General features: G+C 34.6%; 1 protein-coding gene across 1 annotated transcript; it reads right to left on the bottom strand.

Moving 5' to 3' along the window:
• Positions 1–411: 411 nt before the first annotated feature.
• On the bottom strand, positions 412–1,502 carry LOC145161562 (uncharacterized). The gene is made up of 2 exons (XM_079081108.1): positions 1,358–1,502; positions 412–1,258 (listed from the first exon to the last, which is right to left on the bottom strand). Exons 1-2 carry the CDS (start codon positions 1,415–1,417, stop codon positions 656–658), a joined length of 663 nt encoding a protein of 220 aa, XP_078937234.1. The 5' UTR covers positions 1,418–1,502; the 3' UTR covers positions 412–655.
• Positions 1,503–12,391: the final 10,889 nt, after the last annotated feature.

Consider the following 12,391-nt stretch of genomic DNA (forward strand, 5'->3'; position numbering starts at 1 on the left):
ACTAGTATTTATATCCATTAAATTCGTCTAACCTAATATAACAAGCTATTTGTGGTAAGTTTTAGGATGCGATGACAGGGTAACAAGATGATTATCTAGGTCAATTAATTTTGTTCAAATTTTAAAAATTTATTATAAATAATTAACTATATGGATTCCAAGTGGACATGCTTACTTCAAAATCAACTTCGCCGTGTGTATTCTTGAAGGTGTATCTGATGCTATAATCTGAAATTAGTTAGTGGTTAATCCCCTATTTAAGAGGTGCTGTGCAAAAGAAAAACTTTAATAATCAATCCTGGACAAAAACAAAACTTGGCTGTGCTATAATGTCAATTTCTCTTTTTTTATCCCTTTAATCAAACTATGCATTATGAATGTTATTAGTAACTTGAATGGTACAGATGAATACAAATGAAATAGTTGGTTGTCATCTTGTCATCCTATCTCATTCAAAAACGAATTTGAGGTACAACAGAACATTAAAAAAAATTGTATCTTGGTTCTAGAAAACATAATCTTCCAAGCCATGAAATTTAACACCCAGAAAGACAAACACACCATTAGTTGTTATATACATTTAAGAATAAGAAATTTGACCTTTGAAAATTCAAGAATCAGAATCATGAGACGCCAAAAGTGTAAGCTTTGACAACTACGATCTGACTCGAAAAACATGCTCTTCGCCTGTGCAATTATCTACTTTAACAACCCAATGGCCTTTCTTGCTTCCACCATAGCTGCCATTGTGGGCATGCTTACCACCACCACCACTATTTCCAGATTTTCCGGCGATTCTCATCAACAACAACCCTTCTCCGATGGGCACCAAGTGACTATTTGATCTGCTCCACTGCCATGAATCCTTCCAAAATGCGTTATATCCCAACACAATTGTACCCTTTTCCCTCCCATTCCCTTGTATTGCTCCTAAAATCCGTTCATGATTCTCAAGGTTACAATCGATGACCACAAGATCAGCGTCCCTGTAGTTATTTAGCAACAGTGTTTCCGCATCCCCAACAGCAAACCCAACTCGGCTCGCATCTGGCCCAAGGGCTTCTTTGGAGTGCTGCAAATCCTCTTTTTCTAAACAGATGCTAATCACATGCCCACCGGTTTGCTCAGCTGCCGCCAAAAGGCCTAAAGTGGTGGAGCGGGAGGTGGCACCACCTACAACCACCATGAGTTGAGCATTATTTCCGGCTGCAATTGCTGAAATGAAATCTGCTACATCCGCTTCATTCACCATCTTACCCTGTATAATCAAGTTCATAAAACGTAAGTACACATGCGCGCAGAAGACATACATCTTGAAGAAAACTTTAACGATATTCAAATTCTGTGATTAACTTACCATTTTCATGGATTTGAGGTAGGCTTCTGTGTTATTCTCAGCTAACCAATAACCCATCATCTTAATTTCTTGTAGAAGTAGAAGGCTTTTGAAACTGAAAATTTAGAAGCTTAATGATTTTGAACATGGGTATAAGTATTTATATTGGCCAAACTAGGATTAAATGAGATGAACTGGCTAAGCTCCACGTGGGTTGCCATTGCACTTATGGGAAGATCGATTAGGCACGGTTGTTTGGCTCTTTATGCATCCTAACGGTTCAATTATTTCTTAATTATTAATTCGGATATTTTGTTTATACAAACTATTTATTTTTGCTATCTAAATTGATCTGATCTTAACTTGATTTCTATGAGTTCATTCATAGATCTATTAATTACTAAGATATTGTTTTCTTTTTATAAATATGTCATATATTTTTCTCTTTCATTTTCCCAATTATGTTGATATTCATTCAAATAGTTTTAAACATAATTTATCCAAACGGGTTGAACCATATATTGTTTGTCATAATGTACAAAAACGACTTTAGAAACAAGGGTTTCCTAAACTTGACTCTTTGTTTTTCCAAATATGCTACTAGACATGAAATTTTTACACCCGACTTAATAAAAAAAATAGAAAATGAGACTTTCAATTTTTCACATACATACTTTGATTTATTTTTCACTTTCAAATTTTTAAACATGTCCCGACATTTTTTTAATTATTATATTTTTTAGAAATCATTTATTGAGACAACATTTATAAGAAACATTGTTTAATTAAGCATAGTTGAAGTTTTTGAGTTTAGAAGAATGTAATGTAGGGGGCCTCAAGGACACTTGCTTGAAGATTAGAACTGCATGCACGGACTGCTTGGTAGCCAATAGTCCAATACTATAGTTTCCATGGTGTTTCTTGACCAATGGTATTCCTAGATGCTTAATCTGTTAGCTGTAATGTTCTTTAGCAGTGGACAATTGAAAGCTTCCATGAATTACTGAATTTGTTTAATAATTATTTAACAATTTGCTACAATTTCTTTGGGGCAAAACCATGTTAGAGCTGACACTAATCCAGCAACAACATGTCTTTAATTTATATATTAAAAAAAAACTCCAAGTTGGCTTTTTTTTTTTAAAAAAAAAAGTGTAAACCATGGGCTAAATCTTAAACCGGCCACTTGTACTAATTGTCGTGTTTATCCGAATCTAAATCTTGAAACACCCAGCTAATAATTGTGTTTATTTGAATCTAAATCTTGATTAGAAGCAATACCACTTCTTGTAGCTTTTATAAGATTGAATGATTGATACTCGTGCATGAAGGTTTCTTAGATTTAGCAGATCTTTATACAACACCGACTTCTTTATTCTGAAACTGTTTTTAGGACTTAAACTCGCGATCATTTAATCATGTCTTTTAGGGTTTTTGTTTGCATCTTAAGAGAATTTAAAATAGAAGTACGCTGAGTTGTGTTACTGTAGATGCAGAGGTGGCCGTGCAGTTTTTGCCTCCCAAAATCTCAACAGTGATCTGGATTAATTTGTTCTCACTTTTTCCTAAATATAGAGATTATTGCAAATTATTTTATTTTATTTCTTATATAAATCAGATGAAATCATATATATTTTTTCAATCTTTCCTGATCTTAAGGTAAGAAAGTGTAGAATCTTTGATTTCCTTTGATCATGTTCTCATTAAAAGAACAAATAAATACAGATGCAAAAACAAATGTGTAAGTGAGGAGGGAGTCGTTCCCTCCCAACCCACCGAATCCACTGTCACATCAATTTTTCTTTTTTATTTTTCTTCATTTTTCCGAACCCACAACACACGAAAATTCTATCTTTTTGAACCCACTCAATTAAAAAAAATATACAAAACAACTAACGTACAAGTTTTAAAACACATGGTACAAGAGAAAATAAGAAAGAGAAAGTAGAGAGAGATAATGAAGTGAGTTAGTGAAACCAATCAACCCACTCGTTGAAGCGGGAGTGGTACCGCCGATAACTCTATTGCTAATTAAGATTTTACATTTGATTGTTTTGTATTTTTTTTAATTGAGTGGGTTAAAAAAGATAGGATTTCCGTGTGTTGTGGGTTCGGAAAGATGAAGAAAAATAAAAGAGAAAAAGTGATATGACAGTGGGTTCGATAGGTTGGGAGTGAATGACTCTCTCCTCCCTAACAACCGGTTATTTCGAGTCAATAAAAGTCAATCAAGGTCACACGTGTTCAAATAAAAGTCTAAATCTTAATCATGTATAAGTAAAACCGCATTGCAACCTTGTTGTATTGTATCATCTATAGCCATGAGGACATGTTTATAAGTTAATAACTATATGTAGATTGAAACTCATGTTGATACAAGTTTAATTAAGTTTATTTAAGCTAAAACAAGTCAACATGTTAAGGCTAAAAACATAAAATAACACACTACATAAAGGATTTCGGTATTTGGAATCTAAGATCAAGTAGATTTCGGTTTTGGGAATCAAAGTGCAAAGGGGTTTTCGGTTGTAGTATGACTGAAATCTCAAAGATGGTACCACTTAGACCGAAATCTCAAGTTTAAGGCCCATCATGGACCAAAATCACCCCATATATATATATAGCCGAAATCAATCCTCATAATTCACTTTTCACACCGAAATCATCCTCAATTTGCTCTCAAAACTCATACGAAACCATCATATCTTCATAAGATTTTGCCCAGATTCCTTCAAATCTCCTTATTTTCCTCAAGAACATTCATACCTTCCTTCAAATCTTCAAGTTTTCACCCAAGAACACCTTCAAATAATTCCTAGGAATTTTTGTAAGTATTTCTTACATAATCTAGTGTTGTCTAACACTTTAAATTATTATTTAAATTATTATTTCGCTAATTTAAATACGATATCGAGTATAATTGTTATTAGGATACGATTATTCACATGAGTTCTAATCCGAGGATCATCGCTACTACTTTGTATCCAAACAAGAACACACATTCGAGGTGAGTTCATACCCCTACGTTTTCACTATTTTTCAATGTTTTAGGGGGGGGGGGGGGGGATACAATTAAAACACAAGGAATCTTGTGTTAAACATTCAAACGATTTCAAACTATTTTTAAACTGTTTCAAGCTATTCTAAATTATTTCAACTGTTGTTTTTGCCTATATATATATATATATATATATATATATATATATATATATATATATAAGATCCAACAGGCTTAGGACTAATGTTTTCGCCTTAACTCATGTTCCTTGTTTGGTTGTGGGCTTAGGGTGAAATCACTTATCCGACTGCCTTTTTAGTCTCATTTATATATGCCTTATACATATATGAGTATAAAACTTATTTAAATAAAACTTTAACCCTTTTGTACCATGCCGAGCAAAGGGGTATTTTCAGAAATATTTTTATTTCATACAGAACATACTTATAAACTATAATAGGTATAGTTTATGGAACATACATACTACTCTACTAGCTCAAGAAACAATACAAGAACATACATAATAAACTATAATAGATATAGTTTGTGGAACACTTACACTATTTTAATAAATTCAAAGATACAATACAAAAATAATTATTTAAGTATAATTATTTTACACTACGCGTACACTACAAAAGGGGAATACATGCATTTACATGAACAAGAGAACAATTACACACTATACGTAAACAAGTTAATACAGGATTATGAGCCACTTCTTCATCGTACCTACTAGAGTACACGCTAAAGTCCTGAATTATAACTAGAGTCTCCTGGAGGGAGAGCGTGAATTTATGTATATATCTATACGGGACTGACACTCCCGTACCTAAACTTTTAGCTACAGTTAGACCAGCAGGTCTGGGGTGACAAATGTCATAACATTCCGACGCCTGAAGAACGTCGTGCATGCAACTAGTCATTTTAGCATGGTTATAATATCACTCACAATAAGCACTAACTAAACATTTTGGTTTACAGGACAAACATAACTTCAAAGGTTTTATTTTAATAATAGAACTATATTACACTACTATACAGTACAGCCGGTGGATTTCAGGCACATACATACAAAGAGTTTTCATACAAATGCAATACAGTACAACATACATTTTTGGGAAGCATTCATTTATATGGTTTTATTTGATAATAAGACTATATCATACTATTTCAGAGTACCATAACTCACATACGTTTTGGTCTTAAGGCCTAAGACTATATTCCATTTACAAAAGAAAATATTGGATTTTCTGGAGGAACACACTAACATTTTCAAAGAACAAAGACAGACTTCTAATACAAAAATGCTTATGAACTCACCAACTTAAACGTTGATACACTTTCAAAATCACTTGTATTCTCAGGGAACCAGTAGACAGGTACACTTACAGGTTTTGAGAAGACGGAGCGTCATAGCGTCACGTCTTACAGTTTTTGCTATACACTTTTGGTGTCATACAAACAATGTTACGAACACAATGTAAAACTCTATATTATTAATTCCATGGTTGTTGCTTTGATTACTATTATTCAATTGTAATGATACTGTACATGACGTCATCCGCCCCCGAACGTTTCTGCCGTTCCGGTTTGGGGGTGTGACAAAATGTTATCGGCCTAATGCAGACTAATACATATACAGAGACTAAATATGGGCGTAATCATACGACATAATATATGGACACTAATACGCCACCGTAAGTTTGAGTAGGAGGTTGTGAGCAACACTCAAACCGTCTCGATGGATTAGTCTGAAAAAGGGAAAATGGTAAGTGCTTTGTAAAGATGTATGCATACCAAACGATAGAGGGCACATGAATATTTGTAGTAAGGGGTTGTTGTTCTAGATTTTCTTGTATAGGGTTGCGGCCTAATAGTTGTTGGGGTTTACAGTTATAAATATTTGTAGTAAGGGGTTCCAATATATCACTTTGAAAACAGTCAAGTAATAGAAAACTTAATTGAGGTTCTAATACCCATGAAAATCGGCGCCGAACCACATAGATTCTTTTTTGTATCGTTTTATCTTGTTTTCTTTGATTGCTTGCTCAACAAAGATGGGAGTAAGTGGAAGTTGATTTTTTTTTGAATGATACGGGAAAACTTAATTAAGGTTCTAATACCCGTGAAAATCGGTTAGAACTGAGAAACTTTTTGAAACAATATAATGAGATTGAAAAGCTGGAAAATTGTGATATGTCACATAAAGTGAAGATTAAGTGGGGCTTAAAGGAGGTGAAACTCCACACTAACTACCATGGCATTCTCAATTAAAGGCATAGATTATTGTATGTTGAAGGAATAAAAGTAGAATGAGATTAGGAGTCTAAATCAGTTAGGGATAAAGAAGCTTTCTTTGAGTTCTTTAAAGAGAAGTATTGAAGAATAGAGGATGTTCAGGTTTTTAATAAAACCCCGAGGTTCAAAAGCTTATCCTCGGCTCAAGTTGAGAATGTGATCAACATGCAAGAAGCTAAACAATTCGTTTGGTTGTGTAGAATGATAAATCTCCGGGTCTAGATGGGTATACTTTCAGGTTTTTGAAAATATATTGGGATTTGTTATAAAATGACATTATGGATTTTGTGCATGAGTTTTTTGACTCGCCGATTTTGCCTAAAGGATGCAACGTTTCGTTCTAAAAAGTTTTATTGATAGAACTTGTGTTTTACAATTACAAACAGAAGAAGCCTACATAGGCAAACAATTTACATAAAGATGGAAATCCACTAATCTAGGAGTTACCTATAAAATAGACAACATATATGACGTAATTGTAGGAGGAAAAATAGAGGAGAAGATTCGCAATTCTATACTCTCCCTCAAGATGGAGTGTGTAGATTTTGCATGCCCAACTTGACAAGTAGGAATTCAAGCTGTTGTGATCCCAATGCCTTGGTAAAGAGGTCGGCTATTTGCATCTTGGTGTCAACATAGAGTGGTGTAATCTCTTGTAACTCAACTCGTTCCTTGACAAAGTAGCAATCCATCTCCACATGCTTTGTTCATTCATAGAACACCAGATTTTTTGCGATGTGTCGAGCTGCTTGGTTGTCACAATAAAGGGGTGTAGTTCTACGTTGTTCTGCTTCAAGACTCTTCAAAATCCATCACATCCATAAAACTTAACTGGTGGTGGTTGCATGGCTCGGTATTCTGCTTCGGCAGAGGAACGGGAAACAAGTGATTGTTTCTTAGACTTCCAAGATACAACCCCCCTCCCCGGAGGAGGAGAAGATATCCAGTTCTTGACCTTCTTGTGAAGGAACATCACAACCAATTGGCATCACAGTATGCGACTAAGGTTGTTCCTCCATCTTTAGGAAAAAAGATTCATTGTCCCGGTGTGGCCTTTAGGTACCGTAGGACCCTTATGGTAGCATCCAAATGTCCTTGACGTGGATCGGAAACAAATTGACTTAGGACGTTAACCGAGTACGTGAGGTCTGGTCTCGTGGCTTGTAGCTACAACAACCTTCCTACTAGTTGTCTATACTTGTTTACATCCACACGAACATCACCATTGTCTTTTTCAAGCTTTATATTTTTCTCCATTGGAGAAGAGGATGGTCTACACCCTAGCATTCTACTATCTTCTAGAATGTCCAGAGTGTATTTTCGCTAACTTAGAACCAATCCGTCTTTTGTACGAGCAACTTCGATTCCAAGAAAGTATTTTAGGAGGCTGAGATCCTTGATACTAAACTTTGTATCAAGATGGGTCTTTGTTTCTTGTATTTTGTCTTGGTAATTTCCCACAATAATGACATCATCAACGTATATGAGAGCACTAACAAACACCTTTTCTTGCTTGTAAATGAAGAGCGAGTGATCATCAAAGGATTGTTTAAGACCAAGTTTGAGTAGGGTTGATGTGAATTTTTGATACCAGTTCCTCGAGGCTTATTTAAATCGCACAATGAATTTCTTAGCTTACACACCTTCGTTCCCCCCTGCCAAACCTTTTATGAAGATTCAACTAGATTTTTGTAGTGGAATTGGCGTATTTAACGCTAGCTCAAATCTCCTTTTCCATGGCTGTGGTGCGCCATCCCTTGATCATTGCATCACATCACATCCAATCCATGTGATCGGCATCGATTTTTATTGGTGTCTAAATGTTCTCGTTGACGAACCCTATCTTGTTCTTAGCAAACAAGAAGTTCTCCATCTCTTGAACCCAATCAAGGTAGTTGTTGTCTGTCAAGGCATTATTGACGTGCATTTTCCTTGGGTAATCAGATGGGTGAAGGTAATAGGGAAAGCCATGATCGGAAGCACTTCTATCGATTTTGTGGGTTTCTTTGTTTGTGCCATCACCTTCCAAATTGGGTCTGTGATTTGGTGATTAGGGTTTTATGGTTTGGGTCGAGCGTGATTAACACTTCTCTCTGATACCATAAAGAGTTTTATTGAAAGAAATTTTGTTTTACAATTACAAATAGAAGAAGCCTAAATAGGCAAATGATTTACATAAAGATGGAAACCCACTAATCTAGGAGTTAACTATGGACATCAAATAGACATCATATAGGACATGATTGTAGGAGGAAAAATAAATGAGAAGATTCGCAATTCTATACATTCTTACTCTTTTTTACTGAAGGTCTCCAATCCAATGCTTGTGAAAGATTTCAGACCGATTATACCTAAATGCTTGCCTAACACGTTGTCTTTGATGGTGGATAGTGTGGCCAGTCACGAGAAGTGGACCTTTGTAAAAGGTGCAAAAATCTTGGATGGTTCTCTAATAGTGAATGAGTTGGTGGAATGGTATAAAAAAAAGAAGAAAAAATTAGTCTTGAAGATTAATTTTGAAAAGGCTTATGATTCAATCAGTTGGGAATGTCGGGAATAAATCATGATCTTTATGGGTTTTGGTGTAAAGCAAGTTGCTTGGATATGTGCGTACTTCACATCAGGGTTTTTGTTTTGATTAATGGACAAATGTTTATCGGGTTCTAGTTGAAAATAGGTTTGAGATAAGGGGATCCAATCTCTCCCGTTTCCTTTTTATCATAGCTATAGAAGGCCTTCATGTATCTATTCAGGATGTGGTTGTTGTTGGTCTTATTCGAGGTGTGTATGTTGGCAGTGAAGAGTTGATGTCGTCTCATCTTTTCTATGGTGATGATGTTTTTTTTATGTGAGACTGATCACTTGAGAATATTTCAAACATAGTAAAGGTTCTCAGTTGTTTTTACCTTACTTATGGGTTTGTGTTTGAATCTCCATGAGTACGCTAATTTAGTGGATTGTAGACTAGAAAAGTTTCTTTTCATTTATCCAAAGATCCTATTTGTCTCTAATATGGATATGATTCAAAGTTAGCATGTAGATTTCACAATAAGCTCTCTAAAAAGAAAGTAAATATGCTTTCCATCGGTGGTCGTTCTTTGCTTCTTTCTTCAATTCTCGGTTTGTTTGAAGTATATTATTGTTGGATTAGGTGTCTAAGCCCATAACTATAATTGGTATGTACTTGACCCGATAGTAGCATGGTCTTTTTGGGTTGCCTTCACCATAGCAATTTGATAGGATGAATTATGGAGAAAGAGGTTAATTGTGATTTATTAATATATTATAAGAATAATATATTAATTGTGAAATCATATTATTTAATTAGTATTGATCACAAATTAATTTGGAATTAATTTAGTGATCAAAAGAGACTGATTATGTAAATCAGTAATAGTTGTAGTTTGGGCTAATGGACCCTATTGGTATAGGGTAGACGAAAACTATATGAAAGTCCATATAGAGTTCGTCCATAGGCTTACCATAAGGGATCAATATGTTGCTTAGGGCCTAAGCAAGGGAATTAGGGTTTCCAAGTTGATAATCCTAGAAGCCTCAACTATAAAAGGAACCCATTGGCTCCCAAAATCGGACCTATGATCCCATAAGGAACCCTAGCCGATTTTGAGCCTCTGTAACCTCTCTCTCATAATTCTCCTTTGCTACTTGGTGTTTGTGATTCATTGGCTCCCAAAATCGGACCTATGATCCCATAAGGGAATTAGGGTTTCCAAGTTGTATGCTAGTTACTCGGGTTTATGCTTTGGATTATTATTTGCATGTATAACTTGAGAAAAACCTAGATCTAAAGCATTAGGGTTGCATGTACACCATAGGAATGTTGTAGTGCTCAAAACCCATAAGTGGTATCAGAGACTAGGGTGTTTTTTCTGTTGTATGATGCAATTGTAATGTTTTCAAAGCTGGAAAATTTTCGTTTTCTTGTTCTGCCTAATACCACGACGTGGCAAAGCCTGCCACGACGTGGAATCGGGTCTGATGGAAATTTTCGGGATTTTGGCTTAAATTAGATAAGGATGGTTACCATAAGTTGTTTTAACTAATCAAAAATGTGTTTTATGATATGGTAATGAATATCCTAATCTAATTGGAAGATAATGGTCAAAATTTAAGATAATTACTAGATAAACTAATTATTTGTAAATTTTGAATTGTATTTATTTTGCAAAAATAAAATTGGAAAAGGTCAAATTTTGATAAAGATTAAAGCATATGATTAATTTTATTGTTTTTAAATTTGATCAAGAAGTTTTGAAAAGTTTGAAAATTTGCCCTCAAGTTTTGGAATTTAAATTTAATTAAAAGTTTTAATTTTGAAATATTAAATTCTTAAACCCTAGCATTTTGAAAAGTTTCAAAAGTGCACCTCATGGTTTTATAATTTAAAATTTGATTAAATAGCTTTAATTTTGAAATCTTAAATTTAGAACCTTGGTAATTTTGAATAGTTCATTTTATACCCTTATGGATTTTATTAAATTAATTAAGTGTTTAATTAAAAGAAAGAATTAATAAATCCATAATAATATGGTTTAAATTTAATTAAATTAAAAGTCTAATTTATTAATAGATTAAACCACCTAGTATTTTAAATGTGTAAATTACACCCTTATACTATATAAAATTAAAAGTCTAATATATTATATATGTATAAGTAAGAAGTCAGTCTTACCGTTAGTAGACCTCATTCACGAAGTTGGTCTCTAAGGGGTGTTTAAGGAAGCGGCCTGTAAAATGACCGCCATTGGGTATCCACTCTTACCCACCACACTCTTGACTAATGGAGGGTCGTTAGCCGAACGGGTAGGATAGGACACAAACTCTCATTAATAAGTATAATGAAAAAAATACAAAGTAACTAAATGCTTTTATAAATTCCCATTCTTAGTTACTTAGGAAAATGTGAATTTGATGCTAACCCATGAAATTGCACATTGCACCTTATTGGTCGTTAGTGGAGCGTGTGTGGTTAACCGGCACACTAATATGGGACTAATGAAGGATGACAATGGGTAGCTCGAATATTATCATTGATCGATGAAGCGTGTGTGGTTAACCGACACATTGATTAGGTGATAAATGACTTCGAGAGTACCAAGCTGATTTGCATGGTTATTCACACCTTGTTTGTGATCCTCGGTATCCCAGTCACAAACTTGAAGGGCATAATCGAGATTAAACATGCCATTGAAAAAGTTCAATGAATCTCAAAAGATTTAGGAATTTCATTTAAAACCTAATTCGTTTAAAATTTCGTTTTCATGGTGGAATTGGTAAATCGTCATTTACCTACCAAAAAATAGTTTACAATTGGATTACGACATCCCTCTTTCGAATTATGAATTATTATGTTGGGTCCTAGCCTTAATATTTCATTTGGGTGTTGTATTAAGGATTGAATCAACTAACTTGAATTTCTCCCTTGTAGATGTCTAATTCTAACAACTATGGTCTTCCTGAATCTTTTGGAAAAAGCTTTCCTCATGAAGATGATGTTCCACATTTCGATCGAGGAACTAGAAATCATACTTCACTTCCTCCACCTCCTCCAATAGTTCTCCCTGACCCACGTGTTCGTCGACTTGAAAAGTTCAAGATCACTCAAGCCCTATTGGCAAGTAAACACAAAGATGGAAAGTCTGTATGTGCTCACATCTTGGAGATGAAGTTACATATTGACATGCTGGGAATGTTGGGTGTCATTTTCCCAAGGAAGCTAGCTATTGACTTGGTTC

This window comes from Lactuca virosa, chromosome 2 (assembly GCF_052849685.1).
Source record: "Lactuca virosa cultivar CGN04683 chromosome 2, Lactuca_virosa_CGN04683_v6, whole genome shotgun sequence".
Lineage (NCBI taxonomy): Eukaryota > Viridiplantae > Streptophyta > Magnoliopsida > Asterales > Asteraceae > Lactuca > Lactuca virosa.